The sequence below is a fragment of the Mustela erminea genome, chromosome 11 (assembly GCF_009829155.1).
Source record: "Mustela erminea isolate mMusErm1 chromosome 11, mMusErm1.Pri, whole genome shotgun sequence".
In the NCBI taxonomy this organism is placed as follows: domain Eukaryota; kingdom Metazoa; phylum Chordata; class Mammalia; order Carnivora; family Mustelidae; genus Mustela; species Mustela erminea.
Window position 1 is genome coordinate 67,024,174 of NC_045624.1, and position 21,855 is coordinate 67,046,028.

Genomic DNA, 21,855 nt, shown 5'->3' on the forward strand with positions numbered 1-21,855 from the left:
CTTCCTTCCTTCTTTTCTTTCTTTCTTTCTTTCTTTCTTTCTTTCTTTCTTTCTTTTCTTTTTTTGTCAGTCTGGGATTGGTAAATAAAAATGCAGGAGCCTGAAATGCTTCTTTTTCATCATGTAATGTCTTAAGCTCATTAAACAAGTAAAAACGCTGCCATGTTTGCGCAGATTCTTCTGGTGGGGGAAATGTCTGTAAAAAAAAAGTCGTTTTGATGGATACTCCCAAAGAGAAGAGGAGGCTCAGAGCCTGGATCCCAAAGGGTAAGGGAAAATGTCCTTGCAGTGAAGGATTTCAGGAGCACTGGCATAGAAACCAGTCTCTCCCTCTCTCTCTCTCTCTCCCTCTCTCTCCCTAAAATGCAAGATCAGTTACTGAGGCTGCTCAAAGGAAAAAGCAGGTGAGGAAAGGAAAGGGAAAAAAAAGAAAAGTAAAGAAAGAGAGGAGAGAAGAGAAACAGAGAGAGAGAGAGAGAGAGAGAGCAAGAGAGCAAGCAAGCGCCCAGACTGTCTTGCTACACAGAAGAGTTCTCCCGAGCCTGCTCCTTTGGCTGGGTTTGGCAGATGCAAGCAGGTCCTGGATCCTCCTTGCCTTGTTCAGACGTTTCCCTAGGGTATCAATTTCCCTCAGACAACTCACATCATCTGTGGTCTCTGCATCGTGTCCTGGTGTGGAGAGGAGTACCAGTGCGAGTAGCCGGGCATGTAGCTGTTGGCGGGCATACTGACGCCCTTGGCTGAGGCAGAAACGTCCCACACTGGAGGCAGCGCCGGCGAGCGCGGCGACAGGGCCGCTGAGCCTGGGAGAGGGTCGCTCTCATGTGGGTTACTGCCCTGCTTCAGCAGTTTCTTAAACTTGGAGCGTTTGTTCTGAAACCATATCTTCACCTGGAACGAAATGCGGTAGTGATCATTAGGCACGGAAAAACATCAAACCGGTGCCTCCATTCAAGGCTTTGGAAGCAATATCCAAAAAACAAAACAAACAAAACCGCAAATGCCAAGTCCCCGCCTTCCTCCACCTCTTTCTAGCCGTCTCTCCCCCATCCCGCCCCAATTTACCAGGTATCTTGTCTGGATACCTAAAGTCATTGTAACTCTTTCTTCAGCTGGATGCAAGCCCAGGTTTAAAACAGTAGCATAAATAAGAACGAAGGTGAATAAGATAGTCAGGTTTAAAGTCTAAAGGTGGCTTTTTAAATGGAGAACTTTTCAGATGAAAGCCAGTTGAACACACTTCCTCTGGTAGTCTGTTTTTGAATTTACTAACCTCCCAAACCTGGCATCTCCATGCATGGACAGTGAGCAAATGACTGAACAGAGAAATGCCTGTACATTTATAACCAAATGCCTCGAATATACCCTGCATACATTGCACATGACATGCATGGAGCAGCTTTCTCCTGAAGTAAATGTACCTCATAATCCTGTAGGGAATAGGGATGGTACCTCCCTAGTTCCCTACTTTGTATGTTGCTCAGTCAGCTTGTGGTCAATAATCATGACATGATTGTCAGTGCAGTCGCTAAAAGTCAAAGGCCCCCTGCAAACTAAATGTGAATCAGGACTCTGGGATGGTAGCATATCTAAGCCAACACCCCAGATCTACTTTATTTGAAGAAGGAAATTCTCTGGGGCTGCTTATTTTACCTTTAAAATTCCTTAGCCACAGGAATCGGCTTTTCCAAGAAGAATACAAGTTACTGAGTAGCAGGAATCCGTCCACATCAAACCCCAAATATTTCCAGTGGCAATATGGCAAGAGAAAGCAGGCTGAATTGAAAAGAAAAGCTTGAGGGGCATCAGTTCTTAGACACCACACACAATCACTTACCAGCCAGAGTCCCATAAACCCTGGAGTCCCCATGCTGAAGATCGCCCACCTCACATGAGGCCTACCAATCCATGCAGCTAAGTTAATTGACAAGGACAAAAACCACAGGTGACTGCAGCCTGGTTTTATGACCAGGGTCCTAATATACCTACTTAAGCCCCTTCCTGTGAAGTCTAAAATGCCCCATATGTCTTTCAAATTAGTAGGACAGGAGAACTTCAGCAACTGTACTTAAGTGAGGCTTCACCTGCTGTAATTTGGTGAGCATTCCTCTTTGATCTCCAACTCTGCCATTGCTCCCAAGTCCTGTGCTCCAGGGAGGTACCCCAGCCTGCACCAGCCAGTCACCCAGGGTGATTTAAAACTCTGAGCTCAGGGCAATCTTCAGAAAAACCCACCTCACCTATCCTATGATGGATAGTTTGTGCCTTGGTCCTTTTACTAAGTCTTCTTGGAGCCTATACCCATCTGGTCCCCTCCCCCCCCTGCCAGTTTCATTTCATCATTCTATGTCCATGAGTTGAAATCCTTATTAAGTCCCAGGACCCACAAATGGATCCTTAAGAAACATAGGTCTTATTCTGCCTCCTGGCCTGAACATCTTTTCCTCCTACATGTTCGTTCTCTTTCTTGTTGTTCTGCTCTGGAATAGGCCTCAATTAATTTATATGTTTGGTCACCGAAGGACACTAGGCTGGGGTGGGGTCGCCGAGGGTTGGGAGGACGTGCAAATCCAATCCAGCATTGAATACCAGGTCATTTATTCCAAACTGTGTTGTCCCGGAAAGTGCGTAATGGAGCAAAGGCATTTGTCATTAAGCTCCTTCCATCCTTAGTTGACTAGGCCCAGAATTCCTCCTGATGCGCTCCCTGCCCGATCTGTAAGCAGGGTCAGCACTTCAGGGACACCTGGGCTTCTCGGGAATTACCTGTGTTTGTGTCAGTCCTAAGGAAGCTGCCAGTTCAGCTCTCTCGGGCAGGGCCAGGTACTGAGTTTGCTGAAAGCGATGGTTTAAAGCCTGGAGCTGCAGGCTGGAATAAATGGTCCGAGGCTTCCGAATCTTTTTCCCTTTTCCATTGAACCGGATTTCCCCGTTTTCAATCACTGTGGTTTTTTGTTGATCTGCAAGCAAAAAATACAGAGGAGCGGTCACCCGTGAGGCCACGGCTGCAGCCTCCCTGAGCTTGGCCCGGCCTGGCCTGTGCCGGGTCTCCCCAAAGCCCAGAAAGGATTTCTTCAAAGCGTCCCCACGCCACCCTAACCTCTCGGGGTTCGCAGTGCCCAGGGACTTCCTGAGGGTGCGAAAGCTTCTTCCCGACCCTAACTCCGGCCCCAATAAAGTGCGGGGACTGGACCGCGGGAGCGCCCTCGACCCTGGGGCAAAGAGCCTCGCTCTGCCGCAGCGGAGGCGGCGCCGATAGTTCTCGGTGGAGTGCGACGCCGCAGGGCGGCTGCTCTCGCCGCGGAACGGGGGGCCCCCCCGGCCTGGCATTACTGGAGCCACACTGATGTTTATGCGGCCAGTTGACTTTATGTCACTAGCTCCAAGCCCGGTGCATCAAGACCCTCGGCGTGTTCGAAACGATGCTGCTGAGAGGGACCGAAACCCCAAACAAAACTCAACCGGCCGCTCAGACCAGCTCCGGAACCGGCTGAGCATCGCCTGGCAACTTTGAACCCCTCGGGGGCTGAGAACCGTCCGCCCGAGGCCCTCTGCTTAGCCTCTCGGAACAAAGGCGCAGCCAACATTGTATCGAAAACCCAGAGGGAGGGGGGCCTGGGCAGGCGTTGGCGGGGGGGGAGTGGGGGACATCTAAAAGCCCGCAGCAACGAGCCCAGTTGTCGCCAGCTTAACCAGAGCTAGAGGCAACGTCAGCTTCCCTTCGGGTCACCGAAGCGCACCGGGCGCCACCCGCAAAGTAGGCCACTGGCTGCCCAAATTGCATTCGGGAGCAAAACACGCTCCTCAGTTCCGGCCCAGAAATGTCCCCAGTCCTGCCAAACGCCGGTCACAGCCCGGAGGGGAGGAGGGAGGCAAAGGGCGCACAGACCCAGCGAGCTGGAGCGCGCCGCGCGGACCAACTCGTAGAGCGAAGCCAGCGCGGAGTCGGAGGCGCGCGGCTCGAGCCGCGCGCGGGAGACCAGGGAGCAAGGCGGGCGGCGCCGCGAGAAAGCGGAGGGTCCGCGGCGGCGAGCAGGGGCCCGGCTGGGCGGAGGCCGGCAGGCAGGCGCCAGGCGAGCGGGCGCGCACGAGGCCTGGCCGGGGGCGCGCCGGGCCGCCTGGGGGAGGGGGCCGGCGGAGGCCCGGGCGTTGAGGAAGTGAGCGGGGCGGGCGGGGTGGGGGGCAGCCGGGAGGCGGGAGGCGGGAGAAGCGAGCTGCCCCGGCGGCCTCTCACCTGTGTCGTCCCCTCGCGTCTGGGCGGCCGCGCTGCTGTTGTGGTAGGACTGGAGGTAAGGGCTGTGCTGCGAGTGGCTCATGTAGGGGTAGGCGGCGAGCGAGCGGTGGTTGTAGGAGTTGCCGCCGCCCGACGCGTAGGGCGAGCCGTGGTGGTGGTGCTGGTGGTGGTGGTGGTGCGAGCCGGCCGCCGCCGCCGCCGCCGCCGCCGAGTGCAGGCAGTGCAGAGGGTAATGCGCGCCTGCCATGGCCGGGGAGCTCTGCTGCGAGTGCGGCTGTGGCGGCGGCGGCGGCGGCGGCTGCTGTTGCTGCTGCTGCTGCTGCTGCTGTTGCTGCTGCTGTTGCTGCCCGAACTCCATGAAGGCGGATTTGGACGAGTCCTGGCCTTCCAAGCCGTCAGCCATCGTAGTCATGGTCATCATCAAAACTTTGGGGGCTGGAGAAAGCCTTCTCCCGGGTTTCCTCCACCCTCCCCCCACTTGGCTCTCGCCGCTCTCCCCTCTGCAGCCACCTTAGCTCTTGGGATTCTTGCAAAAAAAATAAAAAAATAAAAAAATTTTAAAAGAGGGGGTGGAGGTGGTTCTCCCTCTCCCTCGCTCTTCTCTAATATATATATTTTTTAATATAAAGAGATATAGTGAGCAGGGCCTTGTTAACTCAAAGGGAGGAGGAAGGGGGAGGGATGGGAGAGGAGAGGGGGGAGGGGGGAATCTGCTCTCCCCCCCTTCTTTCCCCCCTTGGATTTTTTGGGGGCTGGTGCAGTTTAAGGCAGAGATTTTAAGGTGGATTCTGCGAAAGTTGCGCGTCTGCTTTCAGACTTGATGCAGACGCCACGAGTCGAATGGTTTGTCTCCAAAGGGCAGCGCCTCCCCATTGGTCAGTCGCCCCCTGACGTCACAGGCGCACGGCTTCTACTGGTGTGTGCGCCGCTCGCCGAGTTCTTCGCCTACCTTCGGCAACTCCAATCCCAGCCTGGAGCTGCAGCCGGGGGCCGCGCGGCTCCGCGCGCAGGGCTGCCGGGGAGGGAGGTACCTCCGCCCGGCGGGCCGCCGACGCCTCCCGCCGCAGCTTGCGCCCCCAAACCCGGAGCCTCAGTTCCCAGTACCGCAGCTGTGGAGCAGCCGGGCCGGAGGCCGCTCTCTCAGTCCCCTCGCACCCCAGCAGGCTGCCTGTTTTCAGAAGCAGTGCCCTCTGCATTTAAAGCGAGGCCCCCTCCCTTGACCTCCTCTCCACACACCACCCCCCAGTCCCACCGTAGTCCCGCGGGAGGGCCCTGTCACCATGTATTTCTCTAGACGTACTTTATTGAAACCACAGAGGGAAGAAGACCCCCACACCTGGGCCCCATCCCTTGGTTTGGGGGTGGTAGAAAAAAAGAAAAATGAGACCCTGTTTTGGCGAGGTTCCTGCCGTTTCAGGCCGTAGTTCCTATATATTGGACAAGAAAGGGGGAGAATATTTTTCCCCCAGAACGCAGCAGCCTGTTCTGAAAGCGAATCGTTGGAGGACTGACAGTAATGCATTTTTTCCTATTGAAAACAGAAGCTACTGTAATGCTTTCAAATATATGCAAATGATACATGCGGTTAGTGGTTTGGCAAATCTTGATTACAATATAAACTACCCAAGTAAAAGTGCCTTCGTCCTAAATTTGTCTCTCGATTACAATTCCAATTGATTTTATTTTATTGTCAACATTGTTAATGATAAAAATAGAGTCGTTTTACAGTTATTTTTACTTTCTGGAAGGAGGCAATTAGAGTTCTAATCAGGAATACACAAAAATCTCCCATGATTAACTGCAGTACTTTGTTCAAATTGCTGCTATAAAATTCAGAACAATTTGCCTGTAATGATTATGGACTGGGTTTATTTTGGGAGGTGGAATAAAAGTGGATATAGCATAAATTATCCTCTAATTATACACCAGTGTCGCCTCAATTATCCTCTTATCAAAATGGTTGTCTAACTGCCGCATTTAGTTTCAATTCTCTCCTTTTTTTCTATAAAAAGAACTTCATACCTTGTTATTATTAATCCATTTATTATTTGCAAGGGGATTTATATCCGCACATCCAGGTGGTAGAACCACTTCTCTTTCAAAGATGGACTGGGGAAAGACATTAAGTTCAGAGCAGCCCCGGACTGCGGATCTAGCCTTTCTCCCTCTAGTCTCCAGACCCACTCAGCTCCAGGCAGCGGAGCAGAGACATTGGAGTCCCGGAGCGCCGCTCAGGCCGGGCCACCAGGTAGGAGAGCCGGACCCGGGACCAGGCGCTGAAGAGGGCAGGCCGGGCACGCGCCAGGATTCTGGTCCTGGGACTGCGGGGAGCAGCAGGAAGTCTGCACTGTCAGTGGGTCGGGACTGGGTGGGCACGACATACAGACCCCCAGAGGCTCCGCGCCAGCGTTCAGTCCGCGACTAGACCCAAGCCGCGAGCCTTTGACCACACGGAGAAAGGTATAATCTAACATCTCCAGGTCAACGTGTCTCGAGGTTCGAGGGACGAGTCTGGGTCTTTCTTTGGGAAAACTACTGGGGCTTGTATGCACCCTATAAGCTTGGACTCCATAAGTTATGCGACCTAAGGAACCCGAGAAATTGACAATTTATTGATTCCGCTCGCCCCGTAACTCCAGGAAAGGTGGCTGCAGAAGTAGCAGCTTGGACCCTATTTACATACTGTGCGTAGCTCTGCAGCAGCGGCTTATGCTAATTGATTTACTCAGCTCCCAGCCCGGGGTCTCCAGGCGTCGCCAGGCTAGTTTGCCTTTTTCTTTTTCTTTCCTTTCTCCCTTCCTCCATTTTATCACATAACCTGAAGCTCGCTGCCCGTGGGTTTTCTCCAGGGTTCTCAGGGCAGCAGCGTTTACTCTCTTCTGCCCTCCCTTCCCAGCCAGCCGCGCTTAACTTCTTGAGCCTCGGGAGCCGGTTCAGTAACTCTGAATTCATTTTTAAGTGGCGTGCCTTGTTCCCCTTCTTTTAACAAGAGGTGCACTTTAACACGCGAACCAGTAACCCGATCCACGCGTTTACAAATCGTCAGTGAATTAAAACAACAACAAAAAAAGCTTCAAGGAAAATGAAAGGTGGGCTGGATAAGGGGGAGATATGTGTAGGGTATGTGTATGGGGGGCCGGGGGGGAGGTCAGAAAAAGAAAAGCCCCCCCTCCCCGTTCCCCGGCGGGCTCTCGGTGCACCCGGGCTTCGCGCCGAGCTTGTTTGTAATGTCCTCAAAGCTAGCAGGTAGATGTGGCAGTTTTATTGCTTTATACCCTGCAGCTTGCTGTTAACACGGTGAAGGCGTTTCTCTCCCCCCGCCCCCCAATCCCGTGCATGTCTCTGTTTCTCTCTTTATGCTCGCAGGTGCACCGCTTTCCTTGCTGGCTTCCCCAACTCTAGCCGCACCCGGAGCGGGTCGGGTCGTGGCGGGACTGAAGAAGGTCCCCGCACTGAACACCAGATCCAGGGCTCAGCAGCCCCTATTTGCAATGGGCTTTTTCTCCCCCTTGTTAATTCCCAAGGAAGCCCGAAGGGCTGAACTTGTCGGCGTTGTAGCTGCAGGACTGTCATCCCACTCCCGTTAGAGGATAGACCCTCGGAACTGTGTTCCAGAGGAACAAGTGTGCAGCTACACCGAAGTAGCTGTTGTCGCCGATGGGAAAGGTCCTGCTGAGCACCAGATTGAGCTCAGTCAGTCGGACTGGGGAGCGGAGCGGGTCAGGGGTCCTTCCCGCCTCGGCTGAGGTGAGGTCTCAGTGCGAGGGGCTGGATAGAATACCCCACTGCTTGAGCGTCCAGCTTTCCGGCCTGTCCCGGCAACAGCTGGCTAGAGAGCGAGTCCAACCCCTCACAGTGTGCCAAGGTGGTGCGCAGCTAGTGACTGCCACGTGTGGCCTCTGCCACCAGCGTCCGCTCGAGGAGTTCGGTGCACAGTGGCTGCAGGGGCCGCTCCCCTCACGCGTTTCTACCCTAGGGCACCCTGCATTTCGGCTGCCGAGTCCTTCGCCCCGTGTCGTGGGCAGCGGTCATGAGCCAAGGCGAGTCACCCCTAGTCTTCTCTAGTCCAGCGCGCACCTCCGGCCCTTCGGAGAAACCAGAACTCTCGGATTCTTCAGGGCCTCTCAGCGAAGCGCTCGCTTCAGGGGCTCCAACCGCCTGCCGGGCCCTGGCTTCTACCTCTTTGTCTTTCCGGCTGGGGATTCCCGGCCAGCCCTTGGGGGGTGGGAGGAGGTGAGCGAGCGAGTCCTGCGAGGTCTTTATCATTCAAAAGAGAGGTAAAGCAGGCAATCTGGAAGAGTAGAAGGCCAAAGGCTCTTTTAGATCCTGTAATAGGTGAGGGTCCTATTCACTAAGAAGTTTTAAAGAAGGCAGTCTTTGAGGCCTAAGCTGCTTTTTGCTTTTAAGGGTGTCCAGGTCTGGGGGCTTGTATTCTAGGTGTCAGTGTTATTTAGAGAAAAATAACGACTGTCAATATAAGACCGCATGGGTCAAGGAGCCCAAGGCCACTGTGGGAGGGCTGGGATCTCTGCGCTGGAAATTTCCCTGCTGTTTTAGCTCTGGAGAGGTGTTAGCCCGCTCCCTTTGGCTAGGGAATGGATTGGGTGCTGCGGAGGGTTCGCAGCCTCTGTGCCCTGCAGAGGTGCATTCAACCCGGGCAGGGCCCGGTTGGGTTTGGTTGCTAAGTTGGGCTCAGTTATCACGTTAATTCTAAGGAAATTAGACCTCAATAAATAGCCTTTGAATTCAAAGAAATAACTCGGTATTGATTTACATAGCCATGCTAAGAACCCCCTTCTCAAGCGGAGACGTTGGTGGAAAAAAATTCCTGCTAGTCTTTTCCCCATTCAATGTAAAATTCTGTTTGTGTACTTGTGTAGGGAAAGGGTGCTTGATATCCTGGAAACCCAGGCACTCTTTTCCCCTCCCCCACCGCACACACCTGGGAAAGCTTGGGAGTGGAACAAGAGAGCTGCCTCTTTCCCTTTCTTAGCCCAAGTCAGTGATGTTATGTTCAGGGGTAGGTAAAAGTATCAGAGGGTGCAAGAAAGCACTAAGAGTGTGGCATTATTTTCTCCAGTTACAAAACATAATGCCCATATTAACACCCTCCCCTGCCAGGCTCCCCCAAATCCAGCTAAAAAGTGGGACCTGTTTACTCCACACCCAGAAAGAAGCTCATCAAAGTCTGGAAATAGCATCTCCCTCATCTCTCCAGTCCAGAGTCCCAAGAACAGGTAGCTCGGAGGCTCCAACATGGATGGCACTGGTCCACCAAGGTCAGTCAGTGATGCCCACTGGGAGCTTCACAGACTTTTTCTAGACTGTTCAATTTGGAGAATATTAATTAAGCATGTTCTAGCCTAGAGGCTCCTGTTCCAGTTCTTTTCAAACCTGGGGTCCAGGGAAGTTATAAAAGCAAAGCCAACCAGGTCCTCCAATTCAGCACCTTTGCCTCTCCCTGACCCCGTTCCCAGATTGTGCTCTCATAATCCACATCGAGAGCTTTCGTAAGGGAGGGAGCCAATATGCTGGGCCTACAACATATTCAAGAGGGAAAACAACGTTTCTAGCACCCCCAGTTTGGGGATTGTATACAGAAGTCTCCCCACCATCCCTCTCTCTCTCCCTCCCTTCTTTCCTCCCCTCCTTCCCTCCCCACTCTCTCCTCCTCCCTCTCTCTTTCTTTCTCTTTTATCAAGCATAGGACCCCACTCCCTAATACACAGATACACAGGGGAGGGGGAAAAAAAAAAAGAACTCAATAATGTTTAAACATTTAGATGAACACAAAAATAAGTAGTGTTATTTATCTTTTTAACCTGTTGGATAAACCAAGGCCGAGCCCCGCCCCCCCCCCCATATTTGCCCTGCTGGGAAATGCAGCAGGGCAAAAGGGGAAGGGATAGGGTGTTAGAAGTCAGCTTTAATCAAGCCAGTCTTTGGAAACTAGGACCTCCTGACCATTGGAGGATCAGTGCAGCCCTGGAGCAGCAGGGAAGAGCAGCAACAGGAAATGGGAGACTATTTTTAGGATAATAAGGAGTTAATATAGCTGGCCAAGCCTCTTCCTAAATGCCTCGAAGCCTCCTCTGTTTTAATTTCTTCATCCCTTCATCAGCAGTAACATAACAAAGTCACAGCAAACGCCTCAACATGAAGGGGGAGCCAGGCTTAAAACAGCTCTTGAGGAAAACCTGGGGTGGAAAACATCCTCTTGCTATCATGTGAACTCGTAGATGCTTCTCTTGTTACAACAGAAAAAAAATCAAAGCATTAGAGAGAGGGAGTTGTACCTGAACTACCCTTGTGATAGAAATGCTCTGGTGATTTTCATAGTCATGCCTATTTATAGGCACTTCGTAGCCCCTTTATTTCATAACATCCTAATAAAGGGAAAGGTAATTTATTAGATTTTTAGCAAAACTTTCCTTAGGGGACAACCTATTGCAAAGCTGAGAGGGTTGTTTGTTTGTTTGAACACATTCTCTCACCTGTGCCCTTTCTCTTTTCTTTTGTTCAGAGCAAATCCGTTCTTAGACAACTCTAGGAGAAAGAAAGCCCCCTTTCCATCCTACCCAGGGGAGTGAAATAGTATTCTTCTTTAGGTTTCAGTAATTTTGTGCAGAGAGTCCCCCCTACCCCACAGAGCTGAAAGCCTTTGCTTCTTTAAATACTCACTGAGAGTTGGGTCCATTTGGGTACGTGTTTGGGTTCATAGCTGAGTGCCATTTTTCTTCCCACGTGCTTTGTGGAGGGGGACACAGAGAGAATAGAGAAGTAGGGAACCTACAAAGGGAGTTGAAGAGAGATACAAGAGAGTGAACAAGAGAGAATGAGTGTGAATCTGCTTCATTTGGAGAGTATCATTCTTGTCATCTTCTCCATCAGATTCTTTAGAGACCGCTGTCCCACAATGTTAGTTGCACAGCTAATAAACCCAAGTCTGACACAAGCAGCCTGCTTTGCTGTGGGGGGCTGGGGGATAGCTAGACTCAAATCCCTAGTGCCCACCCTTAGTGTTCTCTGCCAGACTTTTCTCCCCATCTCCTCCCCACCCCTTAGCGCGCTTTTCCCTCAAACACCTAGCGCTTCCCGCTGCTCCCTCTAACAGCTGCAAAGTCGAGGGGGAGGACCCTTTAAAAATTACAAAGGAGGTCACCCTCCCGCGACAAATGAACCCTTTTAAGAACGAGCCTCTGGAGGCTCAAAGGTCTTGGGCCCAAGAGTTAAAAAGCAAGCGTAGTGTTTCAGGATTTCGGTGCAGCAGTCCCAAACAGACAGGCAGGCGTCCAGGGCTCTCTTTGGGGCTGGGGTGAAAGAAAGGACGGCGGAGGGCAGGAGCCGGGAGGGCGGGCAGAAACAGAGGGCGACAGGAACGCCTGCGTCCGCAGCTGGCTCCCACGCGCCTCTGTCTGCGGGGAATGGGGGGCCGGATAATGGAATTCAGGAGGCAGAGATCCTCCAAGAGCCAGCCACTGTCTTGTACAGATTTGTAGAGAAACCCTCACTGTAATTAAAACCGTACAGTAAGATTAATTCAATGTGTTGCTCGGGAGCGTTTTTAATAGTAAAAATCCGCTTTAAAATTGAATTAGGGTCGAAGAAAATTTCTGCGAGACTCGCTGGATTTGCCAGCTTTCATTGAAGCCAGCCCGAGCTGGACTTTGGCGGGGGCTGCACAGTGTCGCCCCCTCCCCCTTCCGAAGCCCGAGATTGGGGTGGGATGGGGGCGGGGAGGTGGAGGGGGGCGGGGGGGGGGCGCTGATCAACAAGGGGTACCAGTTTGGACTGGATTCCGGGAGGCCCGAGCCAGGCCCAGACGGAGCTCAGGGCCTGCAGTTATTTCTCTGAGGCTCCGCAGACTTTTTGACACCCAGGACTCCTCCCCACCCTTTCGCTATGTTCGCTGCTCAGATAGGGTCCCGGGAAAGAAGAGAGCCCTGCTGTATCTTGAAACAATTTCCCACTGTGGGTTCCCGCGTGTGGCAGAGGTTGGAGCCCTCCCTGTTTGGATGCTGGAGTGACAGGAGAAAGTTGTGGTTCTTTCCACTCACCCCCATCCCCCTTTTACTTCTTGAAAGTCTTCCAAAAATTAAGAGTAATATTTCAAGCGCGCTGTCAAAATGTCTCCCAAGCTTTGATATGGCTTGCCGCCCCCCCCTTTTCTCCCCTCCCACCCCTTATCCTTTGCGTCTCGGTGGTTGTGAAATGCACATTAGTATTATTAAGCTTTTCCCCTTTAAGGTTAGACACCTCAGAGTTGAAAACTTGCTCCAAAGTTCCTAGAAGAGGTGGCGGCGGAGTGCTAATCGAAAGGCTCTCACGTCAGACCTGCGGCAGTGCGGGTGGGGGGATGGGGAGGTGGGAGGGTGAGGGGGAAGGGCGGAGGGGGCTGGACCCCGCACTTTCCCGGGAACAACCCCGTTTTTAGGGGCGCAGAAATGGTCCCAGTTTCCTCCTTCCCTCAAGGACTTGCCATTGCGCGCGCGCGCGCGTACACACACACACACACACACACACACACACAACCTGGGACAAAAATTCCCTAACGAGTTAGTCACATCATCAGGCCTGAGAAAACAAAAACCGCTGTGGGTCCCTGCTCCTCCGGCAGCATGCGCAGACGCTTTAATTGCCGCAAATTGTCACTCTGTCCCCTTTTCATTTTCTCGCTCCTTCGTTTATTTTTAGTACACTTCAAATGCCTACACACATCCCTAGTAAGGAGAGAGCGGAGCAATTATTGCCTTTGCCTTCGGGGCCTGCTTTGCCAATCATTGAATGGGGATGGAGTAAACAGGGCGAAAAGCGAGGCGCGTTATTGGTCTTGCTTATTTCAGGTGGAGGGCGGTAAATAACTCTCGCAACCGCGCCACCCCCTCCTCGTTTCTTGGGTCCCAATTATCTAGAAGAAAGGAGATGCGGCTCCCTCTCTCCTCCTCCCCATTACACCCCACCCCATGTGAGCCAACTTTTACTAGAATCCTGCAAATCCCGCCAGAATTGGCGGGTTCCTCGGAGAGCAGTTAGGGAAAGAGAATTCCGCAGGGACGTAGCTCTTAATTCTGTATTGAATAGAAAGACGCAGCGTGCGCAGGCACTCCCCCCCCCCCCCCGCCCCATGCAGGGAAACAGGGTCCTTTTTTCTCTGAGGGCTACGCCAGTGATAGATGCCCCCAGGTAGGTTATAGAGAACCCTCTGGGGGGTCCTTCCCCATCTAGAGAGGCTTTGAGGTTGGGTTGGAGCAGTTTTGGACAGTCTGTTAGGGTGGCTATCGGTCGACATTGCTGTTGTTCTAAATATTAGCCAGGAATTCTTAGAGATGAACTTTAAATTTAGAGATGAAGTGTTGGTGTTGAACGCTGGTAAGGCCACTCTACACCCAGAACCTCTTCACTGTCTTTCCCAGGACCGGCATAGCGGCCCGGGGTGGGGAGGGAGGCAGGTGTCTGTAGCAGCAGCCGAAGGGGGGGTTATCTGGCGTCCTGCAGAGGGATCCGAAACAAATCAGTGCGGGATTAACTCGTCTGTCTGCTGAATTGTCTCCAACTGCAAAAGCTGCGCGGGCCGCGCCTGCCCGGGCGGGTTCGGGTTACTTGCCCGTCCGGGGCGCGCTGTCTCCTCGGTGTCCCGGCCGGGGCTGGCAGGCCGTCCGGGGACCTGTCGGGCGCCTGGCCGGCTTGGCAGGACGTTTTAAAAGAACGCAGAGAGTATGATCTTCTCCATTCTCACACACACCCCCTTCCTATTTCTTTTTTATGAAAACATTTACAAGAAATCTAATTTCAGATTGTGGAAGTAAATTTCATGCTAGGATATATTTTACAAAACATGTAATCTTTCGGGCCGAAGACGTTTAATTAAAACCATACTTTGACAAGTTGAGTTTCAAAGCGAATTCACGCTAGCGCAGAAGGCTAATTCATATTCAAGATGCAACCTGTAATCCTGTTGTTTGAAAACGCCAGCCAGGGCAACACGCGCTGGATCTGCTCGCTACCTGCCCAAGGGCCCCCAGGACTCGAGAGTCCCGCGCTTGGTCTGAAGCCTCCCACGCTAAGACGCTCTCCTGCGGACCGACTTGGTCTGGCTGCCAGGTCTTGAGGAGAGAGAGGAAAGCTTCCTGGGGCACTTTTAGTGTCCTTAAAATAACTCCTGCGGGATGGTGGGGGTGGAGGTTGTGGGGTGGGAGTGGTCGGAGACCCCGCACACTAATCCGAAGGAAGGCAGGGAAGACCTGGAATCCGGGCACCGCAAGAAGTCTCAGTGGGATTGAGAGTTGCAAGCCCCCAGGCTCCTTCTTGCTCCCTGACTGACCTGCTAGAGAAAAGGGATCCAACCCCCTTCCAAAACAGCCAAATCTCCATTTCTGGTGACCCAGAAAGGGTGGGTTTGTCCTGCTCCAGCTGACCTATGGGACATCTCCCTCAGAGTTCTCGTGGAAGAGGTAGTGTTGGCTCCTGAAGTATTCACAGTGTCAATTGTATTTTTGTAGTTTCAATAATCTTCCTCCTTACCCTCCTTTGCCATTTCCCTATAAATTGACCTGCCCCAGCTTAATTAAGAGTGGTACTGCCCCACATGGGAAGGACATGCTCCCAGTTCAGCTGGTTTACCAGCAAGCCCTACTGGCTAACAGCCAACTGTATCTGTTGGGAGGGTGGTAGCCAGTAGGTACCCTAAGGTGCACACTGATGGGAGAGAAAGTTGCTATAAGATAGTCTGGGTTAGAGTTGAGGATGCCTGTAAACTGCAACTCCAGAGGCTGAAGCTGTGGCCCAGGCAGGGTTCCAGGTCATTATCTTGGGTCTATAACTCCGTGTTCCCCTCCTGACTTCCAGCCCGCTGGTCTTTTCTTCTGTTAGAGGTAACTGTGAGTTGTCATTAAAGTTAGACTCATGGCTGATCTGAAACCTGCCTCAAAAAAGAAGCTGGGACATGAATTTGAGACTTATGTTGGTTCAATTTTACTCAACATGTTCAAAAGAAAAACCTTTTATAGTAGCCACTCCCAAGGCAGGGAAGGAGGATTTTGCTTCAACTGGGGACAGTGAAAATTATTGATTGGCTGATGGACTTTCTTTTAGGCCTATAGTTCCTTTCAGATGCACCCTTATTTTCCATAAAGCACAAAGATAAGTCAATTATAAGAAAAAGCCTAAAATCTGATGCTCAAGATGGACTTTAAACTAAACATGGCTATCCCGTCTTGAAACTTCTTTGTTTTATGGGGTCAGCTTAGGAGAAAGCTTCATTTTTGCAAAGACAACCCCCACACACAATTGTGGTAAAGTTTTGTTTTTTTTTTTTTGCTCTTTACAGAGACTGCCAACTGGCATTTCTGATTTCAGTGAGTACCTCAGAAAATAGACATGGAGGCTGGCAGCTAAATGCTTAACAGTATGCTAATTTAATACTTACTGGTCAAATAATATTGATCTTAGGTGAACAAGTAAGACCTTGAAGTCACTCTAGCGCCTTGCATTTGGGAGTGTTGGCTGGGGTGGGACTCTGGTTCACACTCTTAAAAAAAAAAAAAAAAAAAGTTATGTGATGATTGTAGGCCTGGAGGGTGAGAAAGAAAGACCTAAGAGACAAACAGAGGCACTGCTGGAATGATTTTATCATTGTTTGAGCTGAGCACTAAAAAGTATGTATCTGACCAAGTGCATTTGAAGCCTAATCCCATGTTGGAGACTTGTGAATTACACAAAAGGGGAGAGGAACTGCACATAATAATCCCCACCTGTTTTATTTCAGTGATAGGAACAAGCAGTTTTCCTGTCACAGAAAGGAGCGCTCTCAGGGGTGTTGGAGGCCCATTTGTGGGCAGTAATTCTGGCAGGGATATAAGGTGGGAAGACTACGGTGTGGTTGGTAACTGTCAGGAGGGTGCTGCAAAGAGGGCAGGCAGCAGTGTTGGTGTGCAGAAGGGGCAAGATAGGTAATATTTCCCAGCTGGCCCACCCCTTCTGCAGCCCCAGAGAATCAACCTCATCATTTCCAGCCTCAGAGCTTGGGTAGAGGTGAAAGAGGCCCATACAGGCAGGAGATTCATGTCACTTCTTTACCTTTCTAGTTCCTTCTGCCCTTCTATAATTAGCCCCACTTCCTAGATGTGGGAGCTAACACATGGACCTCAGTGCGTAGACCCCTTTGGTGTCTGGGAAAGGGAGAAGGATGGAATGTAGGTGTTCTAGCTTCCCATCTCCCAGACAACTGTGGGGGCTGGTCATGGGAGTGGAGAAAGAGTTGGGTTTGGGGTTGTTTTCCCAAGCCAGGCTTGTACAGGGTAATGTCTCTATTTCTGAGGCTGCTTCGGTCAATGAAGTAGGTGGGATTTTCATGTGACTTGAGAAGGTTTGAGAGATTCAACATTGGGCAAAATCTCAGGACTCTGAAGGCAGCAGTCTCAGGATTTCTTCACTTCCCGCCCCTGTTCTTTGAACAGACTCCTTTCTCCTGTCTTCTTTCTCTTAAATTCTGAATACGTTAACCCTTGCTTGTAGTAAATGTATTTGTACTTCTAAAATGTGTCTTTTTCCCACAGAAATCTAGCGTGCCAAGGCGAGAATCGATACCAAAATACCCTTTTTATTTTTAAAGTGGGTGTTAAAGGCCTATTGTGGGGGAACCAAGATGTCAATGTGACCCGGAGACGCAGTTGAGATCGGGATTCTATTGGCTGCCACGGCAGGGCCCAGGCTCTGCACAGTTGGCTCACGTGTGAGCCTCATCATGCAAAGCCAAAGGCTGAGGCATGCGCACTGCATGGGGGTGGTGGTGGCCGGGAGTACCGCCTTCTTCTCTTACTTAGGACCAAGACTTCCAGATGCGCAATAATTAGGTTTCCTCATTAAACAAAGGTTTCCCCACCATTCCCCTCCTCCCACCGTTCTCAGCCGGGAGAGCTCCTTACAAACCAAGCTGATTATCCACCCCCCACCCACCCATCCCCCCCCCCCGCCCCGCACGCCCCAATCTCTGATATCCAGACTACAGCTTTTACTTCTTAGGGTCTCCCGGCATTTTAGGGTCCTTTACATACCTCTCTATTATTCTTTTTCTTTGCCAAGGCCAACTTTAAAGGATATTAAGATGTGATTCTCTCTTCATTTGAGGTCCCTTCCTTCATCTCTCCCTCTCAACGAGATAAAAAATTCCCTAGCTGTTGGTCTGACAGGAAGAGTGTCAACATCGCTGCTCCCCGTTCCTTTCCGCTTCCACCGCCTCCCCACCGCATCCCCGGACCCCCCCCCCCCACCACCATGTGGGTTTCAGTCCAAAGTGCAGGAGCCTGGATGGACCAAGAACTTGATGGGCACTACAGCCAGGCACCAGTCAAGCTGGACCTCACACCCCCAGGTACCAGAGCCGGCGGCTAAGAAGCTCAAGGCCAGCACCTGCGAGCCGGCCTGAGCGCCTGGGGGCTGCTGCTCTGCGACTCGGAGCCCCCACCTCTCGCGAGAAGCGCGTGACTCGGGAAACGCCTGCAGCGGAGTCCTCTAAACCTCTCCAAGACCCCCTATGCGGACACGGGGACCCCAGGGATCCATCTCCTTGGAACAGAATGGCCTTTTCTGGAAAGGGATCTCAGTGGGCGAGAAATAGCCACCATTACGTTCAAAGCCTCCCGCGGGAAAGCCCCGTGTCTCAGCTCAGAGCTCTGGCAGACCCGCGTGCGGCGTCGCGTGGAGGACCGCGCCCACACGCGCTCCCGGAATCGCAGTCAGCTCATTCTCCCTGGCAGAAACCCGCATCGCTCCTCTGGCTTTCAATTACTCTTAGCTTACCTGCAGGGCGAACAGATTTGTATTTTTCCACCAAAAAAAAACCTCTTGCCCTGGCTTCCCCCAGATTTCCCCTTCCCCCTCATCCGACCTCAGCCCAAAGAAGGGCGAGGTAGCAGTTTGATTCTTTGATATGACACAAATAATTGTTGCATCATGTAACTTCCTGCATCTTGGTTTTAATTTGCAGTGAACCAAACAAAGATATTTGCAATTTTAAAATAAGCACTCGATTTAATAAATGGGAACATTGTGCAGGGAAGACTATGCCCCCCCCCACCCCCTTCAGAAGACGTTATTAGCTCTGACAGCATGCCGCTCAGGTTTGCGGAGAGGATTTTGTAAAGGGATGACAGACAGGAAGGCCAGCAATCATGGGCTCCTTGGGCTGAAGCTTTTTTTCTTTCTTTCTTTCTTTCTTTTTTTTTTTTTTTTTATCAGAATGTTCTGTTCGATGCCATTTATCCTTGATGATAGAAAATTGCGCTGTTGCCAGGACGCTGCTGCTTGCCGCTGAAATAGAGGGCAGGAGCCACATTTCCATTTTCCGGCTTGAAAGCTATTCAAATGAATTTGTGGGGGGGGGGGGGACGTCTAGCATAAACAAATGAGAATAAATCGAGTTCCCCTTTCCATTCTTTCCTTTAAATGGGTAGCTGTTCATTTCTGAGATAAAGATTTTTGTTCATCAGTGTTTGGGAATACCTGGGAGATAGTGTAAGCCAACGTACAATTTATTTTGATGTTCTTAAAGTGACTAACCACATAAACATTTAAAAAGAATCCATGTCTAAACATATATAAAGTATAAGAATTATATATACATAGATCCCGTACATACATACCTTCACACAATTCCAAAATACAATGGGAGATACACTCTTTCAGCAGAGTTTCAAGCGAATGTAATTTGCAAGCAATGCTGGCTGTTGGTAGTTATGGCCTTCTTACTCGTGTAGATAAAGGAATTGTTAGATGGGTAATTTTTTAAAGCCGTCCCCCATGTTATATATTTAAGACTGCTATACAGTTTAATTGCCCCTGTCGATCTTAACTGATTTAAACACCCTCCCCTCCCCCAAAGTGATAAAAGTCACCCTTTGTTACCGGTATCTTTCAAGTTAATTTTCCAAATTTACCTTTAAAGTTATCTAAGCAAATAGAAGTCAGAAGAGTGGGTGCACCGGACTTCTAACCGATGTGAAGAGGCTGGAGCCTGCACTTTCCTTCCTTAGAATTTTGATTTTCTGTTAGCTTAAAAAGATCACATATTAATAGGAACTTAAGGAATCATGTACAAAATATAAAATTCTTAAAATGAGAATTTTAAAAAATACAGCCCATGAGAATATGTATATTAACATTAGCAGTGTCTTGGCTGAAACTATAAAACTTGTAGGGTTCCCACTGCATCTTAATAACTGGATAATAACTTTTACTGAATCCTAACTCCGTTTTGTTTCGAAGTCAGATACCAGCGGTTAGAAAATTTTCAGCAATATATAGTCTTGTACTTGAGATTTCAGCTGGTATTTTAAGCTTGGGGGGGAAAAACCTAGCAATATTTTAAAACTTAAAGTTTTTAAAATGAATCGTGGGTCTCTAACTACTGTCCTTTTAGCTACAGGATGGTTTCCGAGTGCTAGACCACCGCTGTGCAAACCAGGGCTGCAGAGAGAGTAATACTGTAAAAACAGAGTGAGAGGCAGAGGGTGAGTTGATACTGATGTTCTGAACTTTTCCAATAGAATTTTCGGGCAACTTCCTCAGCCAGCCAGGGTTCCTAGTTACCGATTCCTGAACAATCCTTACTCAACTGAAAATTTCCTTGATAACAAATAAGCATGATAATGAGAAACAATTATCAACGCCGTCAGATCTAGCTAAATAAAGCAAGGAAACGACCTAGGAAAGTCCAATTTGCTAGTGTTTGTTGTGATTAAAACAACTGGAGGTGAGTGTGGCGTGTTTAGGCACTGAAGAAGAGTCCTCCCCTTCCTTATCTTGGTCCTGGGAATTGTGTTCTGGACAAAAAGCTTCACCAGCAGGCTGCTTTTCCAGTTGAGGCAATTCACCAGGTTCCTCATTGAATTCCCACTCCAGGTAGGCGCTTGGGGGCGGGCAGCGGGAGTCCGGCGCCGCCAGGACGCAGAGGCGAAGGCTGGAGCGCTCGGGCGGGGCTGCGGCAACTGCGGCAGAGGCGACCTCCCAGCCCCGCACCCCTGGCCCTGGAAGGAGCCTGACTTCAAGCCCCCCACCGTGCGGCACCGGACGGGCGCGTAATGGATGTTACGCAAAAGGAGGTGGAACCTCGTTGGGTGTCAGCGCGGGGATACACACGCGGGAAGGACCCCCTTCCCCAGCGTCGGGTCCTATCTAGACCTTTATCCGGCTCTATTCTGCCGAATCTTCTTTTCCAGCCAGTTCCTGGGCTTTGGCCACGTAGCGTGCCTGGGTTTGGAGGGTGAAAGGGAAGTGGTGAAAGGAAAAAAAAAAAAAAAAAGTCTTCGAGCGCTGACCTAATGGAACTTGGAAGAGCGAACAAGACTAAGGTGCGCTTAGGAAAAAGCAGGGCTCAGCTGGGTGAATGGGCGTCGGGATCGAGACTTCTTGTGTGGGTGTCTCTGTGTGGCTAGGCGTGCAGAGTTGCGGAAAGGGTGAGTTTGGGGTAGAATTGTGTAAACCAAGAGTGCAGACCGTGGGATCACAGACGGGGTGGAGAGAACGTCCGCAACCCCCCCCCCCCCCACACACACACCCCGCAGTTCGTTCTCCCTGGCAGTTCCGAGTCCCTAAAGCAGGTTGAGCTACACTCTGGCGCGCCCTCTTCTAGGTAATGTAGCCGAAATCACAGTCAAGTTTGGCGGAGGGGAGCTTTTTCTACCCCTCCAAGAGGTGTATACACTAAGCCTTAAAAATAGAAGTGATTTTTCCATCACATTCTGAGATCCTAGGAATATACGACTTGCTTTTTTTCCTCAACAAAAGAACAAGCACCTCTGAGAGGCTGCAGAAACACTCACTCTTTAGGGGTTCCAGCATCCAGGAATGTCACACGCGGTGAAAATACAAAAGCTCAACATTTTGATATTTTAGAAGATTTTTTCTTCTTTTAAATCCTCCGCGTAAATGCCTGGTTGTAACGTGAAAGTGCTTTCGTGTAAAAACATGCTGCAGGGTTCCCCCCTTCCTTTTCTTTATGTGTATTAGCAGCTGCAAAACATTCCAAATGAGCTAGAAGGTCATTGTGGAGACTTACTAATATGGCATTCAGTGCCGGCCTCATCAACAGCCAAAAGCCTCACCCCAGAAAATTAGAAAAGAGAAAGCCAAGATGCTTAAAAATACCAGGTACTTTAAATTCTGCATTGCCTCCCAAATCCCAAATAACTTTTCATAGTTAGCCTTTGGACTGTTAACCCATCACATTCACATTCCATTTCCCCTGTGTCCCAGGGCTGCATTTGTAGCTATTTCTTACATCTCCGGACCTTTGAGATGCGCAGTGCAAACAGTAAAGAATCACATTAATCCTGCTTTGATCTCCAAAGGGAGATCATAGCACAAATCAGGTCACCACACAGATAGATGCTGCTGTGAGAAGGAGCCACCTCCCCTTCTTTTCTTTTCTTTCTTTCTTTCTTTTTTTTTTTTTTTTTTGCTTTTCTCTGTGTGTGTATGTGTGTTTCTTCAAGATATCTTTCTTGGCTTCAGGATATTCGTTGCCGGTTGGCAAACTGGAAAATGTCGGTATGAACTATAAATAACTTTTTATTTAAAAGCTGGAGGATGAAATATCTTAGATGAAGTCCCCCCCCCTTTTTTTT

At 50.5% G+C, this 21,855-nt stretch overlaps 2 protein-coding genes and 1 long non-coding RNA gene across 5 annotated transcripts in view; 2 read left to right on the forward strand and 1 right to left on the reverse strand.

The window, feature by feature from the left end:
- Positions 1-25: 25 nt before the first annotated feature.
- On the reverse strand, positions 26-5,052 carry DLX6 (distal-less homeobox 6). Of its 3 annotated transcripts, XM_032305338.1 has the most exons (4): positions 4,235-5,052; positions 2,767-2,960; positions 644-891; positions 26-196 (listed from the first exon to the last, which is right to left on the reverse strand). In XM_032305338.1, exons 1-4 carry the CDS (start codon positions 4,653-4,655, stop codon positions 67-69), a joined length of 993 nt encoding a protein of 330 aa, XP_032161229.1. In that variant the 5' UTR covers positions 4,656-5,052; the 3' UTR covers positions 26-66. The 3 variants fall into 3 exon arrangements, with proteins under 3 accessions (XP_032161229.1, XP_032161230.1, XP_032161231.1); XM_032305339.1 differs by lacking the exon at positions 26-196 and having other exon boundaries at positions 536-891; XM_032305340.1 differs by lacking the exons at positions 26-196; positions 644-891 and adding an exon at positions 1,287-1,776.
- LOC116569231 (atherin-like) lies at positions 4,238-5,884 on the forward strand. Its single transcript, XM_032305341.1, has 2 exons — positions 4,238-4,289; positions 5,050-5,884. The coding sequence occupies exon 2, from the start codon at positions 5,055-5,057 to the stop codon at positions 5,526-5,528; it is 474 nt and encodes a 157-aa protein (XP_032161232.1). The 5' UTR covers positions 4,238-4,289; positions 5,050-5,054; the 3' UTR covers positions 5,529-5,884.
- Positions 5,885-6,269: 385 nt separating this feature from the next.
- The window catches only part of LOC116569232, a 34,058-nt gene continuing 18,472 nt past the window's right edge, over positions 6,270-21,855 (forward strand). Inside the window, exon 1 of the long non-coding RNA XR_004276929.1 lies at positions 6,270-6,482. This is a non-coding gene — a long non-coding RNA (uncharacterized LOC116569232). The remainder of the gene's footprint in view (positions 6,483-21,855) is intronic.